The sequence below is a fragment of the Microtus pennsylvanicus genome, chromosome X, assembly GCF_037038515.1.
Source record: "Microtus pennsylvanicus isolate mMicPen1 chromosome X, mMicPen1.hap1, whole genome shotgun sequence".
Classification (NCBI taxonomy): domain Eukaryota; kingdom Metazoa; phylum Chordata; class Mammalia; order Rodentia; family Cricetidae; genus Microtus; species Microtus pennsylvanicus.
The window spans coordinates 1,782,845-1,806,556 of record NC_134601.1 but is presented as its reverse complement, the minus strand read 5'-3'; the positions used below and the strand labels follow the sequence as shown (position 1 = coordinate 1,806,556).

The 23,712-nt window shown below is 41.7% G+C and overlaps 1 protein-coding gene across 1 annotated transcript in view; it reads left to right on the top strand.

Moving 5' to 3' along the window:
- Positions 1 to 23,712, top strand: part of Gpc3 (glypican 3) — a 355,431-nt gene that overhangs the window by 251,614 nt on the left and 80,105 nt on the right. Inside the window, exon 6 of the mRNA XM_075958125.1 lies at positions 18,000 to 18,120. Within this exon, the coding sequence (XP_075814240.1) occupies positions 18,000 to 18,120 (121 nt within the window). The remainder of the gene's footprint in view (positions 1 to 17,999; positions 18,121 to 23,712) is intronic.

Genomic DNA, 23,712 nt, shown 5'->3' with positions numbered 1-23,712 from the left:
CTGCTTCCCCACCTCTTGAGGCATGCTGCCTTAGTTAGGGTCTCTTCTATCACTGTGAAGAGGCACCATGACCACAGCAACACTCAGAAAGAAAACATTTCATTGTGGTGGCTGGCTCACAGTTTCCGAGGTTTAGTCCATTGTCATCATGGCAGGGAGCATGGCAGCACGCAGACAGATGTGGTGCTGGAGCTGGGGGTGCTACATCTTACAGGCCGCAGGAAGTCGGCTGACTGTCACAGTGAGAGAAGCTTGAGCAAAAGAGACCTCAAAGCTCCCCAACCCTCCGTGACACACTTCTCCAACAAGGCCATACCTCCTAGTAGTTAGTGCCTCTCCCTATGAGACTGTGGGGGCCAATGACATTCAAACTACCACACACACTGTTCCAGTCCACTAGGTTTGTCTTCCGGTAGTTCACAACGTAAACACTGAAATTCCACAGTCCCAAATGCTTTAGGATCAAGAACTTCCTGGTGGGTTGATATGATGTCACAGTTGAGAAAATTCCATGGCTCACCTCATGTGACGGGTCACAGTCAAAATGCAGGTACATTATTACATGCATTTCATATCTCTAGGTAGCTTTCATTGTGTGGCTAAGGAATATAGGAAACGGGAAGGAATTTCATGCTTACAGGTGAGTCTCATCTACAGCATATCTTATGACACCCAAGTCAGGAGCCCCGAATCAGGGAGAAAATGCAAACCCTTCCAGGCCTGAGCATTTTGGAGAAGAGCTCCTCCACATGTAATAAGTAGCGGTGTGCTCACCTTCACATGCTGACAATGGAGGGCCCAGAGCAGGCGTCAGATTTGGTTCACAACCAGAAAACATCCTGCGTTCAGACAGCTACGCGAAGTTTGTGCAGTTCAAAAAGAGGCTGTGATCCAGCTGAATGCTACTGACAGCTGCGTCTCTTAAGTGCTCTCTGGAAGCCCAGTGACTATTCCCAAGACATGGCCCTGAGGCTAGAAGGAGTGGGCCTTGGGCTGTGAGGACCCATCTCTCTGGCTAGCTGGACCAAGTGCTGTGTGTCACCCCACTTGAATGGTATCATGCATTGGGGCATAGAGAGGCAACTCTGCCATCTAGACGGCAACTGATGTCTACAGTAAGGTGACTTGGTGAGTGGAGCAGAATGGTAGGGAGACCGTAAGCACAGCATACGGCAGGTCCTCAGGCCATGGCCGCAGATCCAAGCAAGTCTCAGTGACAAGAAGTAGGCAGAAGTAGGTTAGAGTTTCTACCCTATACACTGAGTTTGGGGGGGGGGCTCCACCTCACAACAGCCCCATAAACATCTAGTGAGGCCCTAGTGTGTGCCGGAAATGAAATGAGGTGGTAGACCCAGAGGAGAGTACACATGAGGAAATGAGACAGAGGTCGGGTCCTACAGCCAGGGAACTAGGCCAGAGGAAGTCGGGCCTGGACACCTGGGGCTTTCTCACTCTTGGAAAGAATGACTTTGAAGAGCCCAGCCTCTTTCCAAAGCCTGGGACTTGCCAGGTGAGTCAGCTCAGCCAACTTCAGTAGCTCTGTTTCCTCTGGCCTAGGGGATGTCTAACCCTTCAGGTGAAAGGCTTTGAGACCTGCTGGGGACTACAGATAAGGGAACAGAATCTTCCAACAAAAGCGGTAGCAAGAGTGATTATCTTGTCAAGAATTTCTGCAGCACACATTGCTATGGAGTCAGTCTGCCCTTTGCTCCAGACCTCTGGCAGTTCATGGTGATATTCAAACCAACACAATGAACTTTGAACCGCTTGAAGTCCTGGCCTGTAAGTGCTTCCTTGACAGGTCCTGTCCCTTGGAAGCTCTGGGAAGGTCTTTCTGGTGGAGAGTCTTCCTCTGGTAGTCATGAGTGTTCGGTGCCTGCCACTTACACCTCAGAGTTCAAGTACAAAGGCAAACAAAGAAAACTTAGGCATTGTTTTACCTTGATATGTCCTGGTCCTGTACTCTTCCCAGTCCAGACTTAACTTACACTTTACCTAGAACCAATGTGGGTGTGAGGGCCTTGAAGCTTCTCCCAAATATTGTTCTCAAGGTTCATTTGGGCTTTCTCAGGAAGTTCTTTGCAAACAACATTTGTTGAAGGCCTACTATGTGTCGGGCACTGTTTAGTACTTTTACATAACGAGCTCTCACGCAGAATGTTCTGTGTTCTAGGCACTGTTGTAAGCAAGTAGCTTATGTCACCTTAACTTATTAGCATCCATTGCATGAACTAATTCCCCATAACATGCTAATGGCATTATTTCTTACCTGTTTGAGGGGATCCCATTTCATTTTTTTTATTTGCAGACTGAACCAGGTGTGCTAGGCACGTGCCCAGGCTGGTCTTTAATTCACTCTGAATTCCAGGCAGGCTTTGAACCTGCAATCTCCCTGCCTCAGCCTTCAGAGGATCCAGGAGTGCAGACCTACATCACAGAGTCCAGCTCAAAGCAATTTGCATCTTGGACTATAAGCCCAGTTCTCCAGCATGAGTCTGACCTCTTGTAAATGCGTCATATAGGATGGGGGACGTAGCTCAACTGGTATAGTGCCTGCTTAGTGTGCACGAAGTCTTTGGTTCAATCCCCAGCACTGAGTGAATCCCCCGCACTGCGTGGGCAGTGCGTGCCCTTAATACCAGCACTGGGGAGGTAGATTTCCTTTTTCCTCTCCTCCCCTCCTGGATGCCATGCACATGCAGGTGACGTGTAACTGACATGCAGGTGTAGCTGTCCCAAGCCATTTCTATCTTCCCCTCTCTCCTGGGCAGCCCCACATTCTGCTGGATGATGTCGGCTTCTCGCATTTTCTGCACCAGCTGGAGAATAGTCACCGCTTTGCTGGACTGAAGTGATTTATATGCCAAGACTAATCTTTTAGTCCTTTCTCAAGTGGGGTTTGATACAGGACAGAAATAGATTGAGACTTACTTATTCTCTTACCATGTTAATGTCTACTAAAACGAGATGTAAATTGGTTTGCACCCTTCTGCTTCTTTCCCTAGCATTTATTTCTTGCTACTAAAATCTCTTTGTAATTTCCAAAAGACAGCACAATTGTGCAAAAACACAGGTATCTCTTGCATGGATAAATCTGGGTTTTTTTTTATTGATATTGTTGTTTTGGTTTTTTTGGGGGTTTTTTTTTGTACTGTAATTTGCTCTGGAGTTATAACTATTGTGCTAAAGTTATAAAAATTAAACAAATGAAACATTTTTTCTTAAAATATAGCTACAAAAATCTGGGTTTAATGATCCACACTTGCAATCCCTAGTGTCAGAAGGCAGGAAATTTTAACACCTTAAGTTTGGAGCCAGCCTGATGTACATATAGGAAGTTCCAGGCTAGCCAGGGGTAAATACTGTGACTCAAAGTAAATGAACAATGAAATGAACACAGATAAGTAAGAAAATTCTCTCTTAAACACATTTAAAATCAGTGAGTTTTTTCTTTACTTGTATTTTCCTGTGTATTCATGCAAATTAAAACTGCATCTCTGACATAAAACAGTTGTACCTGACAGCCTCTTAATAAGATGTTTTTTCTAGTCTGTGTTCTGTTTTGTTTTCGAAGTTATTTATTCTCTTTAAATTATCCCATTTTCCCACAGTGCCTATTGCGGCCAAGGAAGGAATGGCAAACCATTGGTTGTCATGCCACAATATGTCCATAAGATGTCGCTCTGAGCACGTACTATCTAGAGCTTGTTTTTGCTCAGCAACAACCAAGCAGCAATTGAATGTAAACTTTTGTGAAATCAAACCTTTTTAGCTGGGAGTTCGTCCTTCTGCGACTTGCTTGCAAACCCTTACCACCATTTCAATGCCTAGAGCAAGAGAGAAAGTGAAATCTCTAGCCACTCCCCTGCCCTAAATCAGAACCAGTGGTGTTAGGAATGGACAGGACACGTTTGAGGAACCTTTAAAGAAAAAGAGGTTTCTTCCGAGCATGAAACTTGTCATGTAGGCTGTTAGAAAAGTCCCTTGCTGAGTCTGTTTCTTGGTGTCCTGGGCGAGGGGCTGGACCCGCTGATCTGTGAAGGCGCCGCCATCTCCAGCTTTCTCTATTTGCATCCGCTGATTGCTTTCCACTCCTCGGTTGCTGCCTCAGCCAGTGCAGATTTAGGAAGAAAAGCTCGCCCATTTTACGCTTGTTTGACTCTATTCCTCTTTTACAAGTGCTCTCTTTGCTTCAACTGTCCCAGGACAAGCATGCCCAGATGGCCTGTTTTAATTAGGTTCCTTTTCTCTTTAAGGCTTTTACACAGGTTTCCTCCCCCCTCCCCCCTCCAGGCCTTAACCAATCTGCCTGAAAGGGAGAAACATGTTCTCCTTTTCACTGCACAAATAGGGTTTTCTTAGTATCCACAGCAGTCATTTTTGTGTTGAATAGATCCAAACAGGATGGGGGAAGAAGATACTACACGCAGTGCTTAAAGGAACACCTCTAACATCACGCTAAATATATTTAATCCAAAAAGGAGGGAAAAGGCATTCAATTTTGGAGGTGGGCAATTTCTGTTCCTTTATTGCCGGAGGCATGTTAAAACTTTGGGAAGAGGCATTTGTGCAAAGAGGAGGACTGTTAATCAAGTCACAGTTGAGTATTACCAACCAGATAACCTGCCGTTAAAATCTCCCGAGGCTAATGAGCACTCCTCTCCCTGCCGTCCCTGGGCAGTGTGTGGAGCAGATGAATTGGGGCTATGATGGCTCAGCCTCATTCAAAGACCGGCATGAACTGCATGCATCAGCAGCACCAAGGGAACCCGTGGAAGTGAAATGCTGAACGAATGCATTAACTGGAAACTCCCGAGACACCCCGAACTGATTCCCTTCAGGCTTGACACTCAGAGCACACATGTCACGTGAACTACCTTGAGAACACATCATCTGTGCCCCTTTGTAGCAAAGGAGACAGAGGCGGGAAGGCACATGCACTTAAGTAAACATAGTAAATCTGCTCTTTTAAGTTATTCACTATGTGAAATCATGCCTAGATTAAGCAGCTGGCTTGTGGCAGTCATTTCACAATATATAGATGGATCTAAACATCACATTGTACTCGGTGAATATATTACAAGTTTTCCAGTTCTGCCTTTTAAATGCTGAACAATTTGAAATTAACTGTAATTTACAACCTCATTTAAAAAATTCAAATAGTTACAAAGGTTCAGAAAGCTCCCAGTAGGGGACTGAGGATGTAACACATGAGCAGGTCTTGCCCAGCACTTCCTTGTTTTTACTATTTTCTCATTTTCCGTACGTATTTGAAGGTATAGAATGTGTAGAGTGTAAGAGTTCTCCTTTTGGGGGAGCTATATTCCAAGACCCCAAGTTGCTACCTAAAACAAATGATAGTACTGAACCCTACATACATAGTCACCCCCCTATACCCAAGGAGTCGACCCAATACAATTCAGAAACACAAGTAGGAAAAGGCTGGGGATGTAGGTCTGTGGCAGAACACACGCTTCCTGAATTTGATCTTGGATGGGACAAGGAAAAGAAAGGAAGTGCTGGTCAGTGGTAGAATACTTGCCTAGTATGTGTGAGGCCCAACACTGAAAAGAAAAAAAGCAGTGGGGGAGCCGGCCATGGTGGTATACACTTTACTCCCAGCATTCTGGAGGCAAAGGCAGAATCTCTGTGAGTTCAAGGCCAGCTTGGTCTACATAGTGTGTTCCAGGCCAACCAAGGCTCTACAGTGAGACCCTAGAGAGGAGAAATAAATATGGGGGGGGCTGCATTGTGCTGAATATATACAGATATTTTTCTTGTAATGACAGCCTAAATAATATAAGAATTGCTTGTACTACAATAAGTATTATAAATAATGTTGAGATGATTTAAACTACACAAGAGGATTGTATAGGTTATATACATATACTGTGTGATATTATTATAAAGGGGGATTCTAGAACTAATTACTCTTTCATACCAAAGGATGCCTGTTCTGTTCTTTCCTGAACATAAACAACTATTATCAACTTTAGTTTAGAAATTAGACATGGTAAGACATCAATAATAGCATAATAAAACAATTATAAATGTATACTATAATAAAAGTTATGTGAACTCTTCCCTCACTCATAAGTAATCTGATCATTTAGGCAAGTTAGAAGTCACTAGCATGCAGATAGCGTATACAATATAGACATTCTGAACAAAGATAATTTACATCCTAGACATGGTGGAGTGGGATGGTACAGATTTTATCACACTATTTAGAACAATAGACAATCTCAAACTCGTGAATTGTTTCTGTAGTTTTTCACTTCGTGTTTGCAGGCTGTAGCTGTTTCCCAGCCACTGATTCTATAGAAGGTAGCGCGGGAGACAAGTGGGGAAAGGACTATGATAATGTATATACAAACCCATTTTTATCACAAGTAGAGCCACACTGGACATTCTTTTTTTTTGTAGTTTTTGAATGAGTGCATTTATTAAGTATACAATGGTCCAAAGTCAAAGAATAAGGAGTGATAGAGAGACAGTAAGACATGGTGGACTGAGGCTCCAGCAGAAACCCACTGAGGGAGCCCCTGACTGAGAGGTCTGGACAGAACAGAGCGTCCCTCCAGTGAGGCTTCCGAGTGAATGAGTAAGGGCAGAGAGGTAGCTTCATCAACTGGGGCTTCCACGTTTAGCAGAAATTAATGGGGGGAAGCCCCTTTAAGGCTGTTAGCTTGCGTTTCTGATTGAGAAGTCCAGGCTGGGCAGAGCTTCTTCATGTGAGGTTTCCTCATAAAACAATAAATAGCAGCAGATAAAGACATCTTCGAGTCAGTGGTTCCCAGCATCCAGCAGACATGGGCTAAGGAGATCGAGATGAGCAGCTGGAGTTCCTATTGCATGTTCCCTCCGAGGATGAATTGAGGTTTCTCTTTCATGTTGTAGGCACTTTCATATTACCGGACAAACTATGGTAACATCTGTTGGAAGTAGTTTACCTTTTAGCTGTTCCCAAAGCTTTCATGGTTTTACCTGAACTTCTTTGCTGATACCTTCCCTCGCCACCAAAGAATTAGTCTATCCCCAGACCTTGGAAGACATTTTGAGACAAACTTGGATCAGAAATGGGAGGGAGAAGGCAACCTTCCATCCAGAGCCAATTTCTCAGTGATTTACCAATATAACGTACATTATACCATGAAAGAAGTACTATTTTATATCTAAGGGACCAGACTTCAATCACCTTGAAAGCAGTGACCTTCCTCTCCAGTAAGTAACTCAAGGCGGGCGGCTCTGTGATTCAAGACAGGGATTACTTCTGAAAGAGTTGACGAGAATGGTAGTGGTGGGGAGGACAGTATTGACTCTCTGAATCACATCCCATAGACTGCTCACTGTATGGGGTGCCATAGACTGCTCATTGTATGGGATGCCATAGACTGCTCACTGTATGGGATGCCATAGACTGCTCACTGTATGGGATGCCATAGACTGGTCACTGTATGGGATGCCATAGACTGCTCACTGTATGGGGTGCCATAGACTGCTCACTGTATGGGGTGCCATAGACTGCTCACTGTATGGGATGCCATAGACTGCTCACTGTATGGGATGCCATAGACTGCTCACTGTATGGGATGCCATAGACTGCTCACTGTATGTGATGCCATAGACTGCTCACTGTATGGGGTGCCATAGACTGCTCACTGTATGGGGTGCCATAGACTGCTCACTGTATGTGATGCCATAGACTGCTCACTGTATGGGGTGCCATAGACTGCTCACTGTATGGGGTGCCATAGACTGCTCACTGTATGGGATGCCATAGACTGCTCACTGTATGGGATGCCATCACATGATCTGGATTCACTTCCTTATTCTATTTAATAACTGAGGGGAGTAAAATTTTCCCTTCCTCAATCTCGGGTTCTCTTCCTTTCAGTTCATGTAGAAATAGCCATCGTTTCCCAATGCTTTTGCTTTGTGTGCAAGCCTCATTTCTAAGATGCACCCGTGAACATACGGTGGCTGGTACTGGTACCGAGTTTATTCCTGCTTGATAAAGAGTCCACGAAGGCGGTTGGCATGGGATAGCTTGGTGATCTGGCCAGTCAGTGGTTGCCTTTTCCTTTCAGCTGCAAAGCTTCTAGGAGCAGAGTATATGTTTACGATACACATGCACATAGGCACATGCACATACGTACACACACATGCATGCACACACAACACACACATGTGCATCCACGCACACATTCTCTACTGGGCAGGAATATACTCGGTACTGTAAAGTGCTCTACAAAAGTATAACGACACTAAATCAGCACACAGGACTGTTCCGTGAAGCATTATTTATGTAAGCAAAGCTTTTACAAGCGTTTCAGTTGTTTATTAGTAATGGATTGGACAAATAAATTATGACCCATACAGTCATGCTGAGCAAGAATAACAAAGCAGTTTAGTATGTTCTGAAATGGAATATGTTCAAGATATAGATATTAGGACAAAACTGATGCAAATCGGGATAAATAACAGGAGGATTCCAATTTGGGTTAAAATTATGTCTTAGTGGATGAATTTGAAATGTCTCCATGTATGTTTATCATGATTCTCTTTAGAAAGACAAGGTTATGGGGAAATCTTTATTTTTTTTGTCTGTACTGTTTGAATTGTTACAATAACTATGATTATTTTGCAATTAAAAATGTCATTTAAAAGTATAAATTTAGGGACTAGAGAGATGGCTCAGCAGTTAAGAGCGTGTGCTGTTCTTGTAGAGGACCAGAATTCAATTCCCAGTAACCACAGGGTGTGTCTCACAACCACCCATAACTGCAGTTCTTGGGAATCTAGTGCCCTCTGTTGACACTGGAGCCGGCTAACCTGCAAGCACACATACCTACACACGGGTATACAGAGAATTCAAAAGAAATCTTTTCTAAGTACAGCTTTACCCTTAACCTCCTTACTCAATTGCGTTTGGGAGAAAGTTGCTTACGAGTGGACAAAAGGCCTCTAAGTCTCCAGGAGAAAGTGGAAAGGGCTTGACCTTTTCTTCCTTTGTAGCAGTGTTCTGGTTTTTGCAGATGAAGGAAAAGGAAACAATTGCAGTGGACTCTGTTTCTTAGCTTTGACTTCTGATTCCTTTTATTCTAATGCAAAATAAATAATGACAATATGTAGAGATCTGGAACCATTGGGCACAGCAAAATGTCTATCTCCGGTGGGGCTCGCTGTCCTGGTTGAAGTTGGAAGCGCCTGGCATTGGGGATAAACTGCCGAATGAGTGGTCTTGGATTGCCAATCTTTGCTCGCTCTGCTGACCATTTCTGGAGAGACCTAACTACTCCAGCGCTGAAATGAAGCCTGTGACTTGCCACGCTGGAGCATGTCAACAGGCCTTCCCCTGACCTATTGCCTTCTCTTCTGGGGGAGAACATGGAGGCAAGCTGCCAGGCAGAATGTGTGCTGCATCTGGTTGAGAAAGCTCCCCGAACAGAAACCCAGCTCCTCTGAGGCTCACAGGAAATTGTGAGAGGAGGGGCCTGAGGTGAAGGCAGAGGTAGAGAACGTGGGAGGGTCTTTCTCCTTCAAGTGAGCGGGAAGCACGTGCATGTAGCGGCGTAAACGAATACAGACAGTTTGTAAAAATATATATATAGTTTTAATGTAGAAATAGACTTACAGAACCACCGTTCCCGCGGAGACCAGGAGAGGAGAAGAGGAAGCTCTGAGCACGCTCGCCAAATTTATAGGCAGACATTAGCCCGAGGCGAACACGCCCCCTAAGGGGCGGGACTTATCCCTACATCTCCCCTTTTTGTCTAAATAAGACAGAACTAAACCAAATACAACTACATACAATAACAACAAATAATAAATATAACAAACAATATTGAGAACAAAAGCTTTGCTAAACATTCTATCTCAAGGAGTCCAAATAATGTAAAGAGTAACTACAATTATATAATCTTCAACTCTGTCAAAGATCTGAGAAGGGAATAAACACTACTCAACAAACGAGATATATCCAAAATGTGCAACAATTGACAGAGACAACTGACTACCTGGGCAATCACCCAAAGTCTCATTTGCAATGTTGAGTCAACCAATTTTGGCTAAGGCCTAACATAACTGACATACCATTATTAAAGGCAAGGAACTTTTCAAAACTATCTTACCCTGTCTTGGCAGGATATGACAGTCCTGTTTTATCCATTGATGCACGCTCTGTATCTGTGTCAGTGGTTGAGGTATAGGCATTTCTTTGCCCAAAGGCCAGTTCTGCCAAATAGAAAGGCTCCAGGTGGAGTGTCTTTGGTGCTCAACATTCTCTCGGGAATGGAGTGGTGTTGCCAGGAGCAATTGTGTCTCACTATCACGAAACTCTGAGTTAGATTAAAGGCCATTTTCTACAGCTCTTTGAAGAGGTTGAAGATTATCTATCTATACTGAGTATAATCTCTATATATCTAAAGAACCTGATTAGTCTGATTATAAATGACAAACTTAGATGACTATTTATCTATATAATTCTCAATATCTATCTAACTTAAAGACTAAGACAATAAACAACTGTGTAACAAATGAGGATAATGACCTCCAAATATAAACACTGTAAAAATATACATTGCAATATGGTAAATATATATCAATGCACAAACATTATATAAGTATCTTAATCAGAGGTAGAAATGTACATTGCAATATGGTAAATGTATACAATATATATATCAATACAATATATGTCAATACATAAAAATGTTTTAAACAGACATAGAAACATGCATGCATACAATAGTCAATATAATTTAACTTTGTTTCAATATACAAGAATTGATACCAATATATTTGTCTAAAAGCAGTAACTCACAATTATAAATCTATAATCCCATCATTCCCTCTCTTTTTTTTTTTTTTCAAAATGATCCCTGAGCTTATAAAATTCCTCCCCCAACCTCCCAACCCCTAAATGATGTCCCTAAACCCAGGGGTAAACTTTACTGGGAGAGGGGACGTCGTCCTCTAGAATTACTTCCAGCTGTCATGGGGGCGACGTTCTTTCTGGGGGATCCTGTGAAAGTAAAATGATGGTTAAATTTCAAGATCAATGTCTTTTAAAATTGCAAATAGTCTCTGAGTATTTTGTGGAGGTCTGGCCAGAATGTTGTACAAGATGTGCACCATTTCAGCTAACCAAGTTGGGATCGTCTTGTGCAGCTGGTATCCAAAACAGGTCTTGTAGTAGCGCTATCAGTATCATGACGTCATATCAACCAGGTAGAGTTGTTGTTGTGGGGCCCCATCTTCTTCCTGGAAACTTCAAATGTCACTTTGGGAAAAACTCATTGTTCATTGTGAAAAACTTAAACATTAATCATATAGACATATATATACATACATATATATATATTCAATAAAAGGCATGATATATATATTCAATGAAAAGTATGATAGATATGAAGAAAAGCAAGGATGTTTTCTAAACTCGTATTTCTTTCTGTCCCATATCATGGCTCTTGACATGAGACAGAAACTCCAGAAACTCTGGGTTTTTCTCTTACTAACAGGCTTGGAATTGGAGAGGGACTGAGCCAGAGTCCAACTTCAAAACCAGCTCTATATATTTATAAAGAAATGTTTAATAAGACATATAAATAAAAATTAATACTTACAAAATGTGTCCATCCATCAGTAATTAAATATTCAGGGTCCCTCAATTTCTTTGAAGATGAGTATTTTCCTGTGGAGATAAGAAAAGAACCCTGCCTCCAACCTATCTGTATTTCTTACCATCAGTATGTTCGCCATCCTTATGAAAGAATTGTTATTTATCTTTTCCAAGTGGCTTCTCTTCTTCAAACCGAACCTTTATTAATTTTGATGGTATCCATAATTTTTCCTCACCTGTGGAGATAAGAGCAAAACCCCTTCCCCAACGTAGCACATATCCTGGCTTCCATTGTGAGGTCAGCACATCCTTGAAATAAACTGGTTGATTTAGTTCAGTAGACTTTTCCATTATCCAATGTCTTTCTGCAGCCGTTGTTCCCTTCTCATTAGCGTTGAGAAAATTCAAGGTTAACAAAGCATTATGTAGCCTATTTCTGGGGGTGTTTTCCACCCCTTTCTGTTTGTTCAACATATCTTTTATAGTTCGATTTGATCTTTCTATGACTGCTTGACCTGTAGGATTGTATGGTATACCTGTAACATGCTTGATATTGTAATAATCAAAAAACCGTTTCATTTTCCTAGAAACATAAGCAGGACCATTGTCCGTTTTTATTTGTGTAGGTATACCCATGATAGCCATGACTTCTAATAAATGAGTGATTACTGAATCAGCTTTTTCTGAACTTAAAGCAGTTGCCCACTGAAAGCCTGAATAAGTGTCAATGGTGTGATGAACATATTTTAATTTGCCAAATTCTGCAAAGTGGAACACATCCATCTGCCAGATTTCATTCCTTTGGGTGCCCTTTGGATTAGCCCCTGCAGGCAGTGGCGTTTGGTTATAGAAAGAGCAAGTAGGGCATTTCTTTACAATCTCCTTAGCTTGTTGCCATGTAATTGAAAACTCTTTCTTCAAACCTTTGCTATTAACATGATGTTTTTTATGAAATTCAGAGGCTTGTAGCACACTACCAATCAGTAATTGATCAATTTCTGCATTACCTTGTGCTAGAGGACCTGGCAGACCCGTATGGGATCGGATGTGTGTTATGTACATAGGGCAAAGCCTGTTCCTGATCAAATCTTGAACCTGGAGAAACAATGAGGTTAGTTCAGTATCATCAGGTATAAATTCAGCAGTTTCAATATGTAAAATAACTCTTTCTGCGTATTGTGAATCTGTAACTATATTAATAGGTTCTTTAAAATCCCTTAGCACCATAAGAATGGCATATAATTCTGCCTTCTGGACAGAATTATACGGACTTTGTTCCACCTTATCCAAGTCTTCTGATTTGTAACCTGCCTTCCCTGATTTATTGGCGTCAGTATAGAATGTACGGGCTCCAGTTATTGGAGCATCACGGACGATTCGAGGAAGAATCCAAGAAGTTCTCTTTATGAAGTTAAGCCGCTTGCTTTTTGGATAGTTGTTATTAATGTCTCCCAAAAAATTAGCACAAGCTCTTTGCCATGGTTCATTATCTTCCCATAATTTCTTTAGTTCATCAGCAGTGAAGGGCACTATAATTTCTGCTGGGTCTATGCCTGCTAGTTGACGAAGTCTCAGCTTGCCTTTTATAATTAACTCAGAGACTTTTTCCACATAAGTTTTCAGTTTCTTACTTGGTTTATGTGGTAAAAAGATCCATTCCAAAATAATATCATCTCTCTGCATTAAAATTCCTGTAGGAGAAATTTTTGATGGTAGTATGACAAGAATACAATCGAGCTCTGGATTCACCCTGTCCACATGTGCCTGTTGTAATTTTTCCTCAATCATTGTCAGTTCCTTTTCTGCTTCAGCTGTTAATTCTCTGGAACTGTTTAAATCTTTATCACCATCCAAGGTTTTGTTCAAATGAATTATTAGATCAGGTGTTATTCCAATAGCTGGTCGTAGACTGGAAATGTCTCCTAACAGTCTTTGAAAGTCATTAAGAGTCCGTAGGCGATCTCTCCTAATTTGTGCTTTTTGTGTCTTAATTTTTTGCAAACCTATTTTATAACCTAAATAATTAACAGAATCTCCCTTCTGAATCTTTTCAGGAGCGATTTGCAATCCCCATTTAGGTAAAAGTATCTTTATTTCTTCAAACAGTCTGTTCAAGGTATCCATGTTTGAATCGGATAACAAGATGTCGTCCATGTAATGGTATACTATAGATTTGGGAAATTTCTTGCGTATTATTTGCAATGGTTGGTTCACAAAATATTGGCACAGGGAGGGGCTATTTAACATACCCTGGGGGAGAACGGTCCAGTGGTACCTCCTCGAAGGTTGAGAATTGTTATAAGTAGGCACTGTGAAGGCAAATTTTTCTCTATCTTCTTTTTGCAAAGGTATAGTGAAAAAACAATCCTTTAAATCAATAACTATGAGAGGCCATCCTTTTGGTAATAAAGAGGGCAAAGGAATTCCAGATTGCAGAGGGCCCATAGGTTGAATAACCTTGTTGATGGCCCTGAGATCTGTCACCATTCTCCATTTACCTGATTTTTTCTTAACCACAAATACAGGAGAATTCCAAGGGCTGGTAGATTCTTCTATATGTCCAGCATCTAATTGTTCTTGTACCAGCTGTTCTAAAGCCTGTAACTTTTCCTCAGCTAAAGGCCATTGCTTTGTCCATATTGGTTTCTCAGTCAACCATTTTAGAGGCAAGGCTGTTGGTATCTCTGAAGGGACATCAATTGCTTGTTCTTGTACAGCCCGAATGGCCGGTTTTCTCCGTTTGTAATATCTTTTAATATTATTCTCAGAACTATAGGCTCTAGAAGTAGCAGGAATGTTAATTTCGGTATTCCATTGTTGTAATAGGTCACGACCCCATAAATTCATTGCGATATTGGCTACATATGGCTTTAATTTTCCTATTTGACCCTCTGGCCCTATACATTCAACCCATCTCGTGCTCTGCCTTACTCGAGATAGGGTTCCAATTCCCAGGAGCTGAACATTTACATTCTGAAGAGGCCAATACGGATGCCAAGATTCTGGGGTAATGATACTTACATCAGCACCTGTGTCCAGCAGGCCAGTAATAAAAATGCCATTTACACACACTCTCAGTTTAGGTCTTTGATCATTTATAGAAGTTTGCCAAAACACACGTAACTTATCTTTCTGATCATTATTGCTTGTAACAGTAGGCATGGGGCTTCCTAATTGTCCTGATGAGGCACGTTCTCTGCAGAAACTGGATATGACTGAACCATGTTTGCCATGGGGGCCTGTGAGGCCCCCCCTCTCACGTTTCCCGACTGTATCAGGTTGCCTTGTCTATCTCTTGTAGACCTGCATTCATTCGTCCAATGTCTGCCTTTTCCACATCTTCTACATAAACCTGAAGGCTGAGTCCTTCTATTTCTGTTATTTCTAGAAGATGCATTATTATTATTATTTCTGAAAGATGCATTATTATTATTATTATTTCTGAAAATCCGTTGTCTACAATTCCTTTTCATATGACCCATTTTGCCACAATTAAAACATTTGGTATTCTGGTGTCTCCTTTTACCATTGGAAATTGCTTCTTCTACCCATGCTTCAGTGCCATAATCAAATGTATCAACATTGAGTGTATGCAAGACCCATTCTTCCAAAGGCGCTGATCTGAGCTTTAAAGGCCCCAAAATCCTTTTGCATTCCACATTTGCATTTTCATAAGCCAAAGACTCAATCATTATACGTCTTGCTTCTGGGTCAGATATCCCTATTTGTACAGCCTTAGTTAATCTTTGTAAAAAGTCACTAAAGGGTTCTCTCTGACCCTGTTTAACTCTGACAAATGATTCTATTCTCTGTCCTGGGTCTTGTACCCTGTCCCAAGCCCTTAAGGCTGCTGTAGTACACATGGAGAGTGTGTTTTCATCCAAATTAGCTTGTTCCTGAGGGTCGGAAAAGAGCCCTTCACCTAGAAATTTATCTAGGGAAATGTCAATTCCCTTTGCTTTTTCCTGCTGTTCTAAGAGTCTAGCCTCTTGCCTGAATAAGCATTGCCATTTCAATTGCGGTCCACTCTCAAGTACTGCAGAGCTCAGCTGGAGCCAGTCCAAGGGGGTTGCTCTGTTTGTCGTGGCCCAAGATCTTAGCATCTCTTTAACAAAAGAGGCTTGCATCCCAAAAGTCATGACAGCCTGTTTAATTTCCTTGAGGTCATTCATACGGACAGGCTCCCATGTATCCTCCTTGATGACCCTAGGGTTTCTGGAACCAACCACCTTCTCTGTTGTTATTACTGGAAAGGCAGGTAGAGCTGTCGGTAGAGCTTTGTGGAAATTGTCCCGGAGAGATTTACCCACAGATGTAGTTAAAATTTGCCCTTCTACCCTTTGCTCTTCTTCATCAGAATTCAGAAATTCCTCAATCTTTTCAATTCTATTCACTATTGCCTTCTGCAATGTCTGAATCTCCTGTCCACAATTATGTTCCAAAGCCTTCATTGAGGATTCTAAAGTATGAAGTTTGTCCGTTAGAGATAACATCTTATCTTTGGACATAATTTTTATGGCATAAACTGTGCCTTCTTGTATTGACACTCTTTCCATCAATTTGTCATAAGCTTTAGACAAAATCCAATTGTCACATTCAGCAGTTTTGATTCTCTCAGTTAATGTTTCATTTCCTACAGAAAGGGACTGAATCTTATTGTCCAAATCAGCTGTTCCCTCTTCCATAGTAATGAATTTCTCCTTAATATCAGCCACTAATGTTTCAGTTCCTACAGAGAGGGACTGAACCTTACGATCCAGATCAGCTGTTCCCTCTTCCATAGTAATGAATTTCTCCTTAACATCAGCCTGGAGAGCCTCAAACTGATTCTTGAGAAGATTGTTATCAGCCTGGAGAACTTCAAACCGATTCTCGAGAAGATTGTTATCAGTCTGGAGAACTCCAAACCGATTCTTGAGAAGATTGTTATCAGTCTGGAGAACTTCAAACTGATTCTTGAGAAGATTGTTATCAGTCTGGAGAACTTCAAACTGATTCTTGAGAAGATTGTTATCAGTCTGGAGAACTTCAAACTGATTCTTGAGAAGATTGTTATCATTCTCAATTGTTTTTAAGCGTTCTATCTCTGCCTTAAGAATCCTGGATTCGTCTCGTAAAGACTTTATCATATTTCTATTATCAAACCATTTGGTGCCAATGAAAACTACGAATCCCAGAAGGATCCATAGAGGTGGCGTGATAGACACCTCTTGTAAAATCTCCCACATGGTACAATTAAAAAAACTGTTAAATTCTTGAACAGTAATATGTTCAGACATTTTATTTATAAAAGAAAAAATTTTTTACCTGCAATGATCGGTTCCTGCTAGTTGTTGGTCTCTCTGTTTTTGGAGCCTGTCCTAGAACTAGCTCTTGTAGACCAGGCTGGCCTCAAAATCACAGAGATCCGCCTGTCTCTGCCTTCCAAGTGCTGGGATTAAAGGCGTGCACTACCACGGCCTGGCAGGCCTCAAACTCACAGAGATCCGTCTGCCTCTGCTTCCCAAGTGCTGGGATTAAAGGCGTGTGCTACCACTGACTGGCAGGCCTCAAACTCACAGAGATCCGTCTGCCTCTGCTTCCCAAGTGCTGGGATTAAAGGCGTGTGCTACCACTGCCTGGCCGGCCTCAAACTCACAGAGATCCGCCTGCCCTTGCCTCCCAAGTGCTGGTATCAAAAGCGTGCTCCACCACTGCCCTGCCAAGTCACTTTGTGTCAGACCAAATCTGCCGCTGTGGCAGGCAGCTTTTGTTGCAAAACCGCAGGTACTTGAGCTTCCACTAATTCAGGCAGTGGGGTTCCGCTGTAAAACTTAGCCAAGGCAGGCAGAATGGGCCTGTGTGGCTGAGTATGTCTCGGACTCGGCACTGGGGCCGGAGTCACGAACTGAAAAACAGCACCCAGGAGGGTGCTGTGTTAGCTAGCGGGCTACCCGCTTGAGTCGAGGGCAAAATAGCCCGACGTTGGACGCCAAAATGTAGCGGCGTAAACGAATACAGACAGTTTGTAAAAATATATATATAGTTTTAATGTAGAAATAGACTTACAGAACCACCGTTCCCGCGGAGACCAGGAGAGGAGAAGAGGAAGCTCTGAGCACGCTCGCCAAATTTATAGGCAGACATTAGCCCGAGGCGAACACGCCCCCTAAGGGGCGGGACTTATCCCTACACGTGCAGAATTAGGCCTTTATGGTGTTTTCACTGACCATGACCTTGAGCCTCCCCTAGCACAGTTCCTCCTATTCCGTCACCTCATGTCCTAAAAGGCTGGAGAGAATTTTTGTCAGCTATACTGTTGGAACCCAGTGAAGTCAGTGCTCTCTTTGAGTGGGATTTTCTTTGACAAGCATTCTCTTTCCCTTCCTCTCTACAGATACAGCCAGAAGGCGGCCAGGAATGGGATGAAGAATCAGTTTAACCTCCATGAGCTGAAACTGAAGGGACCTGAGCCGGTGGTTAGTCAGATCATTGACAAACTGAAGCACATTAACCAGGTATGTGGTATGTCCAACAGAAGTGGAAACGCACCAGAAAACAGCAGCAGGGAGATACTTTGCCCTGCTGAAACAAAGGCTAGGCCATTTGGATAAGCAGTGATTATTCGTTTTCTTCAATGATTTTTCTCTGGCCCTCATCTTTCACTCCATTTTTAAATGGTTATGACATTGCAGTATGAGAGAAATTCATGGCCTCTATGCCTGAATTCGTAAAATAATTTTTTAAATGATACTCAACTAACAGCAAATTCTCCTGGTCCTTTTAGTCATTGGCTGTGGCTGTTGTCCAATCATCGTGATTGATAGGGATTCTCATTGATTACAGTTTCATTCCATCATCGTGCTGTCTCTTTATCCATTGAGCTGTCTCTTGATCGTAGATTACTTTCTAAGACTGTGCTGTTGGGTTAAGAGATGAGTGTAGCTCAATGGCTAGCTCCAAATCGCCTCCTAGGGAGAGAGTGTCAGCTTGCACTGCCGCCAGCAAGATATGAGAGGTCCTGTGTCTCTCTCTGCTCCTTTGCCAAATTCTGACTCGCTCCTCTCATTTTCTTGACCTGTACACATAGTTTTTTTTCCTCTTGTGAGTAGTTTAGCAACAAGACACAAATAGAAGTTAGCTATACCCATCTGCTTGTGATTGCTTTGTGGCTGCATTTTTTTTTTCAAAAAGCCACCAGAAAGGCCACCATATGCCACAGTGACAGTGTTCCTATGCCATGCTATGCTTCATGAATGGGAGGGCCCAGGCACTTGGCTACAATTTGTTGCCTGGGGAAAATTTCGTGTAACTAAAATGTTTGTGCATTGACGGACATTTCTGCGTGAAGACACTGGCCTGATTGTATTTTTGGTGTGAAAGTGAGTGAAATTTTGACATTCTGGAAAATAAAAACTGTTTTCAAGGGCTTTCTAACAGTAGCGTATGTCACTTGGATTGCATCTTGAAAGTCCTGACAGCACACTCGGGTGGAACTCCTCTAGAGCCTCCTAAAGTGTTTGAGCTCAGTGAGCACTTAATAAATGCTTGTTACTGCTGCCGAGCACATGGCCAGAGCAGTGTGATTACTTACAAATGTGTCTCCAAGGGTACCATGGCAAAGCCAGTGCGGGCTACTTCACCTAGGAGCAGTGGTGGTATTGATTTTCGAACTATTTATACTGATCCCAACTCACAGTGTCTGGGTGAGAATGCTCGGTCGTTAGATGCCTGCATTAGAAGAGCAAAATTTCAGGGCCCATCACTGTGCCGCTAATCCGGAGTCAGTGGACTTTAAAGAATACCTCATGTGTTATCCTGGGTCCTAGAGACTTCTGAGATGGAAAGAAATCTTACTACTCCGATTTTTACAGCCTCTCTGAGAAGGGAGCCCAAGTAGAAATATCTCAAGAAAGATAGTGTGATGAAGAGCCTGGAGAGATGCTGCTCATTAGTTTGGGATGACATGGGGTGAGCTAGGCTAGGGAGAGGAGTCCTGGGAGGAGCTAATGTTAAGACCTGCTTCCATGGACCATCAGTAAGGTTGGAATAAGTAAGGAGAAGTAGACCAGACAAAGACCAGTGGACAGAATCTGCCTGAAAAGGGAAAAAGTTGAAGAGATACAGGCTTCCAGGTGGTATAGCAGTCACCAGAGGTATTTACAGCACAGTTAAAGAATATGGACTTACATATGCACATGGGTCTAAAGTTAGTTGTGGATCTTACCCTATATGTAGGGTAATGTAATACACATACACACACATATATATATACATATATATATTATACTCATACAAAATTATACATAACTATATATAATACATTGTTATATATAATATATTATATAGTTATATGTGCATATATAATTTTGTAATGCATAGCCTTAGGCAAATCAGTGCTTTCATTCTCCCTTCAGTAGTACTCCATAGCTATCTAAAGTGTATGTGTGTGTGCATACTTTAACACACATAAATACACATGCACATATGCACATATATAATTGTATGTGTATGCCAGGCCCTTATTAAATGGTAATTGTGGAGATGCTGTTCAGGCTTTTCCCCATAGGCGGGACTTAACTTTGAAAGGGAGCTTCAGTACTCTGGCCACTGAGTTTTATGGGAAGGCAGATTCCTTTGTTACTTCTCTTGTCTCCTATTTTTTTCCTTTCATTTAACTTTAGGTCAAAAAAGCACAAACTAATTTGTAGGGAGGTAGAGGTGAGCAGAAAGAGCAAATTCACCATCAGCATTCCTTTCTTTCCCCCTCTACTCATAAATTAGTGTGTGAACATCTTCAGCTTCTACACAAATGCATTGAGCAATCGATTGTCATTGGCAGACCAGTTTTACCTGTTAGCGTGGTCTGGCAATTGATTGTCATTGGCAGACCAGTTTTACCTGTTAGCATTGGTCCGGCTCCAGACACCCACAGCGACTTTCTCTCATTCCCACCTGTGTTGCTTTACATGCACAAAACACATCTTTTCAAACAGATAAAACTCACCTTTTCGCCATTGTTTGATGTGAAAGTGAGAGCCTTTGGGTAAATGACAAAGGACAAAGTTTTGAGTATGCTGCTAATACTAATAGTGTGTTTGATTTCTATAGCACAGAACCTTATTTCAGTCATTGCACATTCTCCAGACTAGTTGTTTAGGGGAGACTCCAACCTGGAACCACGTAAGATACACTCTCACAGAACCATTGTTTTCAAGAATTCACTATCCTTAAACATTTCATCATCCTCACCAAGTAATAAATGTTTATCCCTTTTTATTGCTAGAGAAACTGAGGCAGGGAGCCATTAGAGGCTAAGCAGGCATGCTGCCAAAACATCTAGTGAGTCTAGTTGAAAATTCAATCAATTATCCAGATGTTGTTTCTTATATACTGCCAAACATCTGGATTCACTGAATGCCTGACTAAATTGGCCTAAACTTTTGGCAGTGAGGAGGTGGAATCAAGTGAACTTGCCTGTGTTCACATGTGAGTGGCGAATCCAGGTAATGTTACTTTCCATAATACTTGTCTATAAATACAGACATATCTTCCTATCTGTACTTGTGTGTATGTCCTGTGGAACTAGACCGTTTATGAGCATATCCCCAAATAACTCAACTTTCTCCCACAGAAATTCTCAGCTGCCTTCTTTTAGGTTTCTGTTGATAGCACTTGAAATACTATACTCACTAAGGGGAATAAAATAACATTATTTCTACATTGACAGTCCCACAGTGTAACCTTGAGGGGATGCGTCCAGGGTCAGTCCCGGGCCCATTTCCTGGGAAGATGTGCAGGTGTGTAATATATTCCCTCCTTCTAAGCTACAGTTCATACGTAACATTCCCACAATGGAGAACGAGGTCCTTTTTATTCCTTTTTCAGTTTCTAATTTGTGTGAGGATTTACTGTTTTGTGTTAGGAGAGAAACGGAACCCTCCTTGGTTCTCAGTGTTGGTTCTGGAATTTACTAGACCGTATTGCTTTTTAAAAAAAATAAAAAACCACCTTTTGTTTCTGTCTGTGTCCGTCTGCTCTAGGCTCCTATGTGCAGAGAAGGCTCCACAGCACCAAAGAATGGGCATAATGCCTACCTAACCAGATGATGCTGCGGGCCACTTAGCTGCTAACTTAGTTTTGTTGGTAGCGTTTTTGAAGTTTAAGTATATTTACTAGTTAGAGCTAATTTTGCTGTTTCTAAACTACCATAGACATTATTGTCCCCAAGGAAAAACTAATTATTTATCATGCTCCCCATTTCAGTAAAGGTTCAAGTAAAATTCCAGAAATTGTTTTCCTGCCTGTTGTAAAGAGTTGAGGCCAGAACAGTCAATATCTGCCCATTTAGTGTCAAGAGTTTCTCATTCAAAGTAGGATAAAGTCTCATCTGTTTAGGATGGCTGAACTGTCCTGCTGAATGGCGGGGGAGTGGACGAGATGGCCTCTTAAGAGTCTGTCCAGCCGTGTGATTCTGTGATTTGTGACTCAAGGTCAGGCTGTAACCCAACACCCTCTTGTGACTTGATTCTCTGCCCTGCAGTCTTTTTAAAACACCCTGTTTCCCGGTCACCCCTTTCCACTTTGCAACCTCTCATCTTGGCGGAGGTTGTCCCCTTCCCATCAGCCTTCCAACCCAGGCAGAAGGAACTTCAGCTTGCCCTTCCCCCTAGCCAGTTGTCTGTTCTTCCTTCCTTTCATCCAGCTATAAAACATTAAATGGTAAAAAAAAAAAAACATTTGGGCATTTATCACTCCTACTATGTATCCATTCCCCAGGGCCAGATATTTGACCTGTCTTTGGATCATGCTAACCATGAAACTCTAGCTAAATGATAATTCAGCCATACATTGGCGCAGCACGAGTCAGTTTGTAGATGCTCTCCCGTGAACATTAGGTAAACCAATGACATTGGCTCTAGGAAGAAACAAGATGGGTAGTGTTACTCAGGTTTACCAGAAGAAGAAATTGTAACGTCATGAGACCCAAACTCAAATTGTAATGTAATGAGAGCCAAACTCCAAGGCTACTGGTTCCATTCTCTGCATTTTCCTTCCATTTCTCTTATGAAGAGAAAGAGAACAAGAAGGTATTGTTAGGATCCATATATAAAAGATATATAGGATTACACATATCAGAAGCACCTTAATTTGGATATAACAGTTTTCAAGGTCCAAATATAGTCATTTCTATAGTTTAAGGCTTTCAAGTCTTCAACAAAGAAAGACTAAGAATCTTTTTCAGAATCCATATTGGGACAATAATTAGGAAACCGCCTACCAAATTTATGATGTACAAATAAAGGTGCTTTGTACCATGTGTTTGAGTTAATTTTTAATGAGCTATCTCAAATTCATAGACAAGGTTAAATGCCCAAAGAAAAATGTAAAAATGCACAGTACATAGTGAAATATCTCTACTGCCATCTCTTTCTGGCAAACTATTTTTAAGATGCTTGACAGACTCTGTAACAACGAAGACACTTGTTTTCCAGATAAAATGTTAAAGTTTTAATAAGTGAATTTGTAAAGTTGTTGAGTAGCAAAGACGATACATGGTCCATTCCTTAGCATGCAGTTTTTCAGATCTTTTTGAGTTGGAGCTGAGTCATGATAGAATCGCACCAAGTAACTTTTTCATAGTCTTCTCATGAGAGCCAGTGCATGCTGTAAAACACTGACCTGAACCAGTAGCTTCCAGAAAGGCTAGTGGTAATTATTTCTGGCTTTTAAAGAAAACAGTTTTTGAAAATCAAATTTAAATAAAAGACTTTCCCCAAATGGAGCTCTGTCCCAAAGTCTAGGACACCGTCTTACTTGTGAACAGTGTGTCAGAACTATAGTAGCTTACAGAGCAGGGTGAGGAAGGGAGCAGAGATTTGCAAAGCCAGTGAGATGACTTCTCGGTCACAAAAGGACAGTGTAAATTAGTCTTTAAAGATCAGGCCCTAGAGTCTCTGGAGCTAAACTTTATTTCACAAAGGAAGAGGAATTAGCTGATACATTCCAAAGCATATTTATCATTAAAAAAATCTTTTGTCTTTCTGCTTAATAGCTTGAAATATAATTACAATGTCTGGTGGCTTTGGGGGAGCATGTGTTTTTAATAT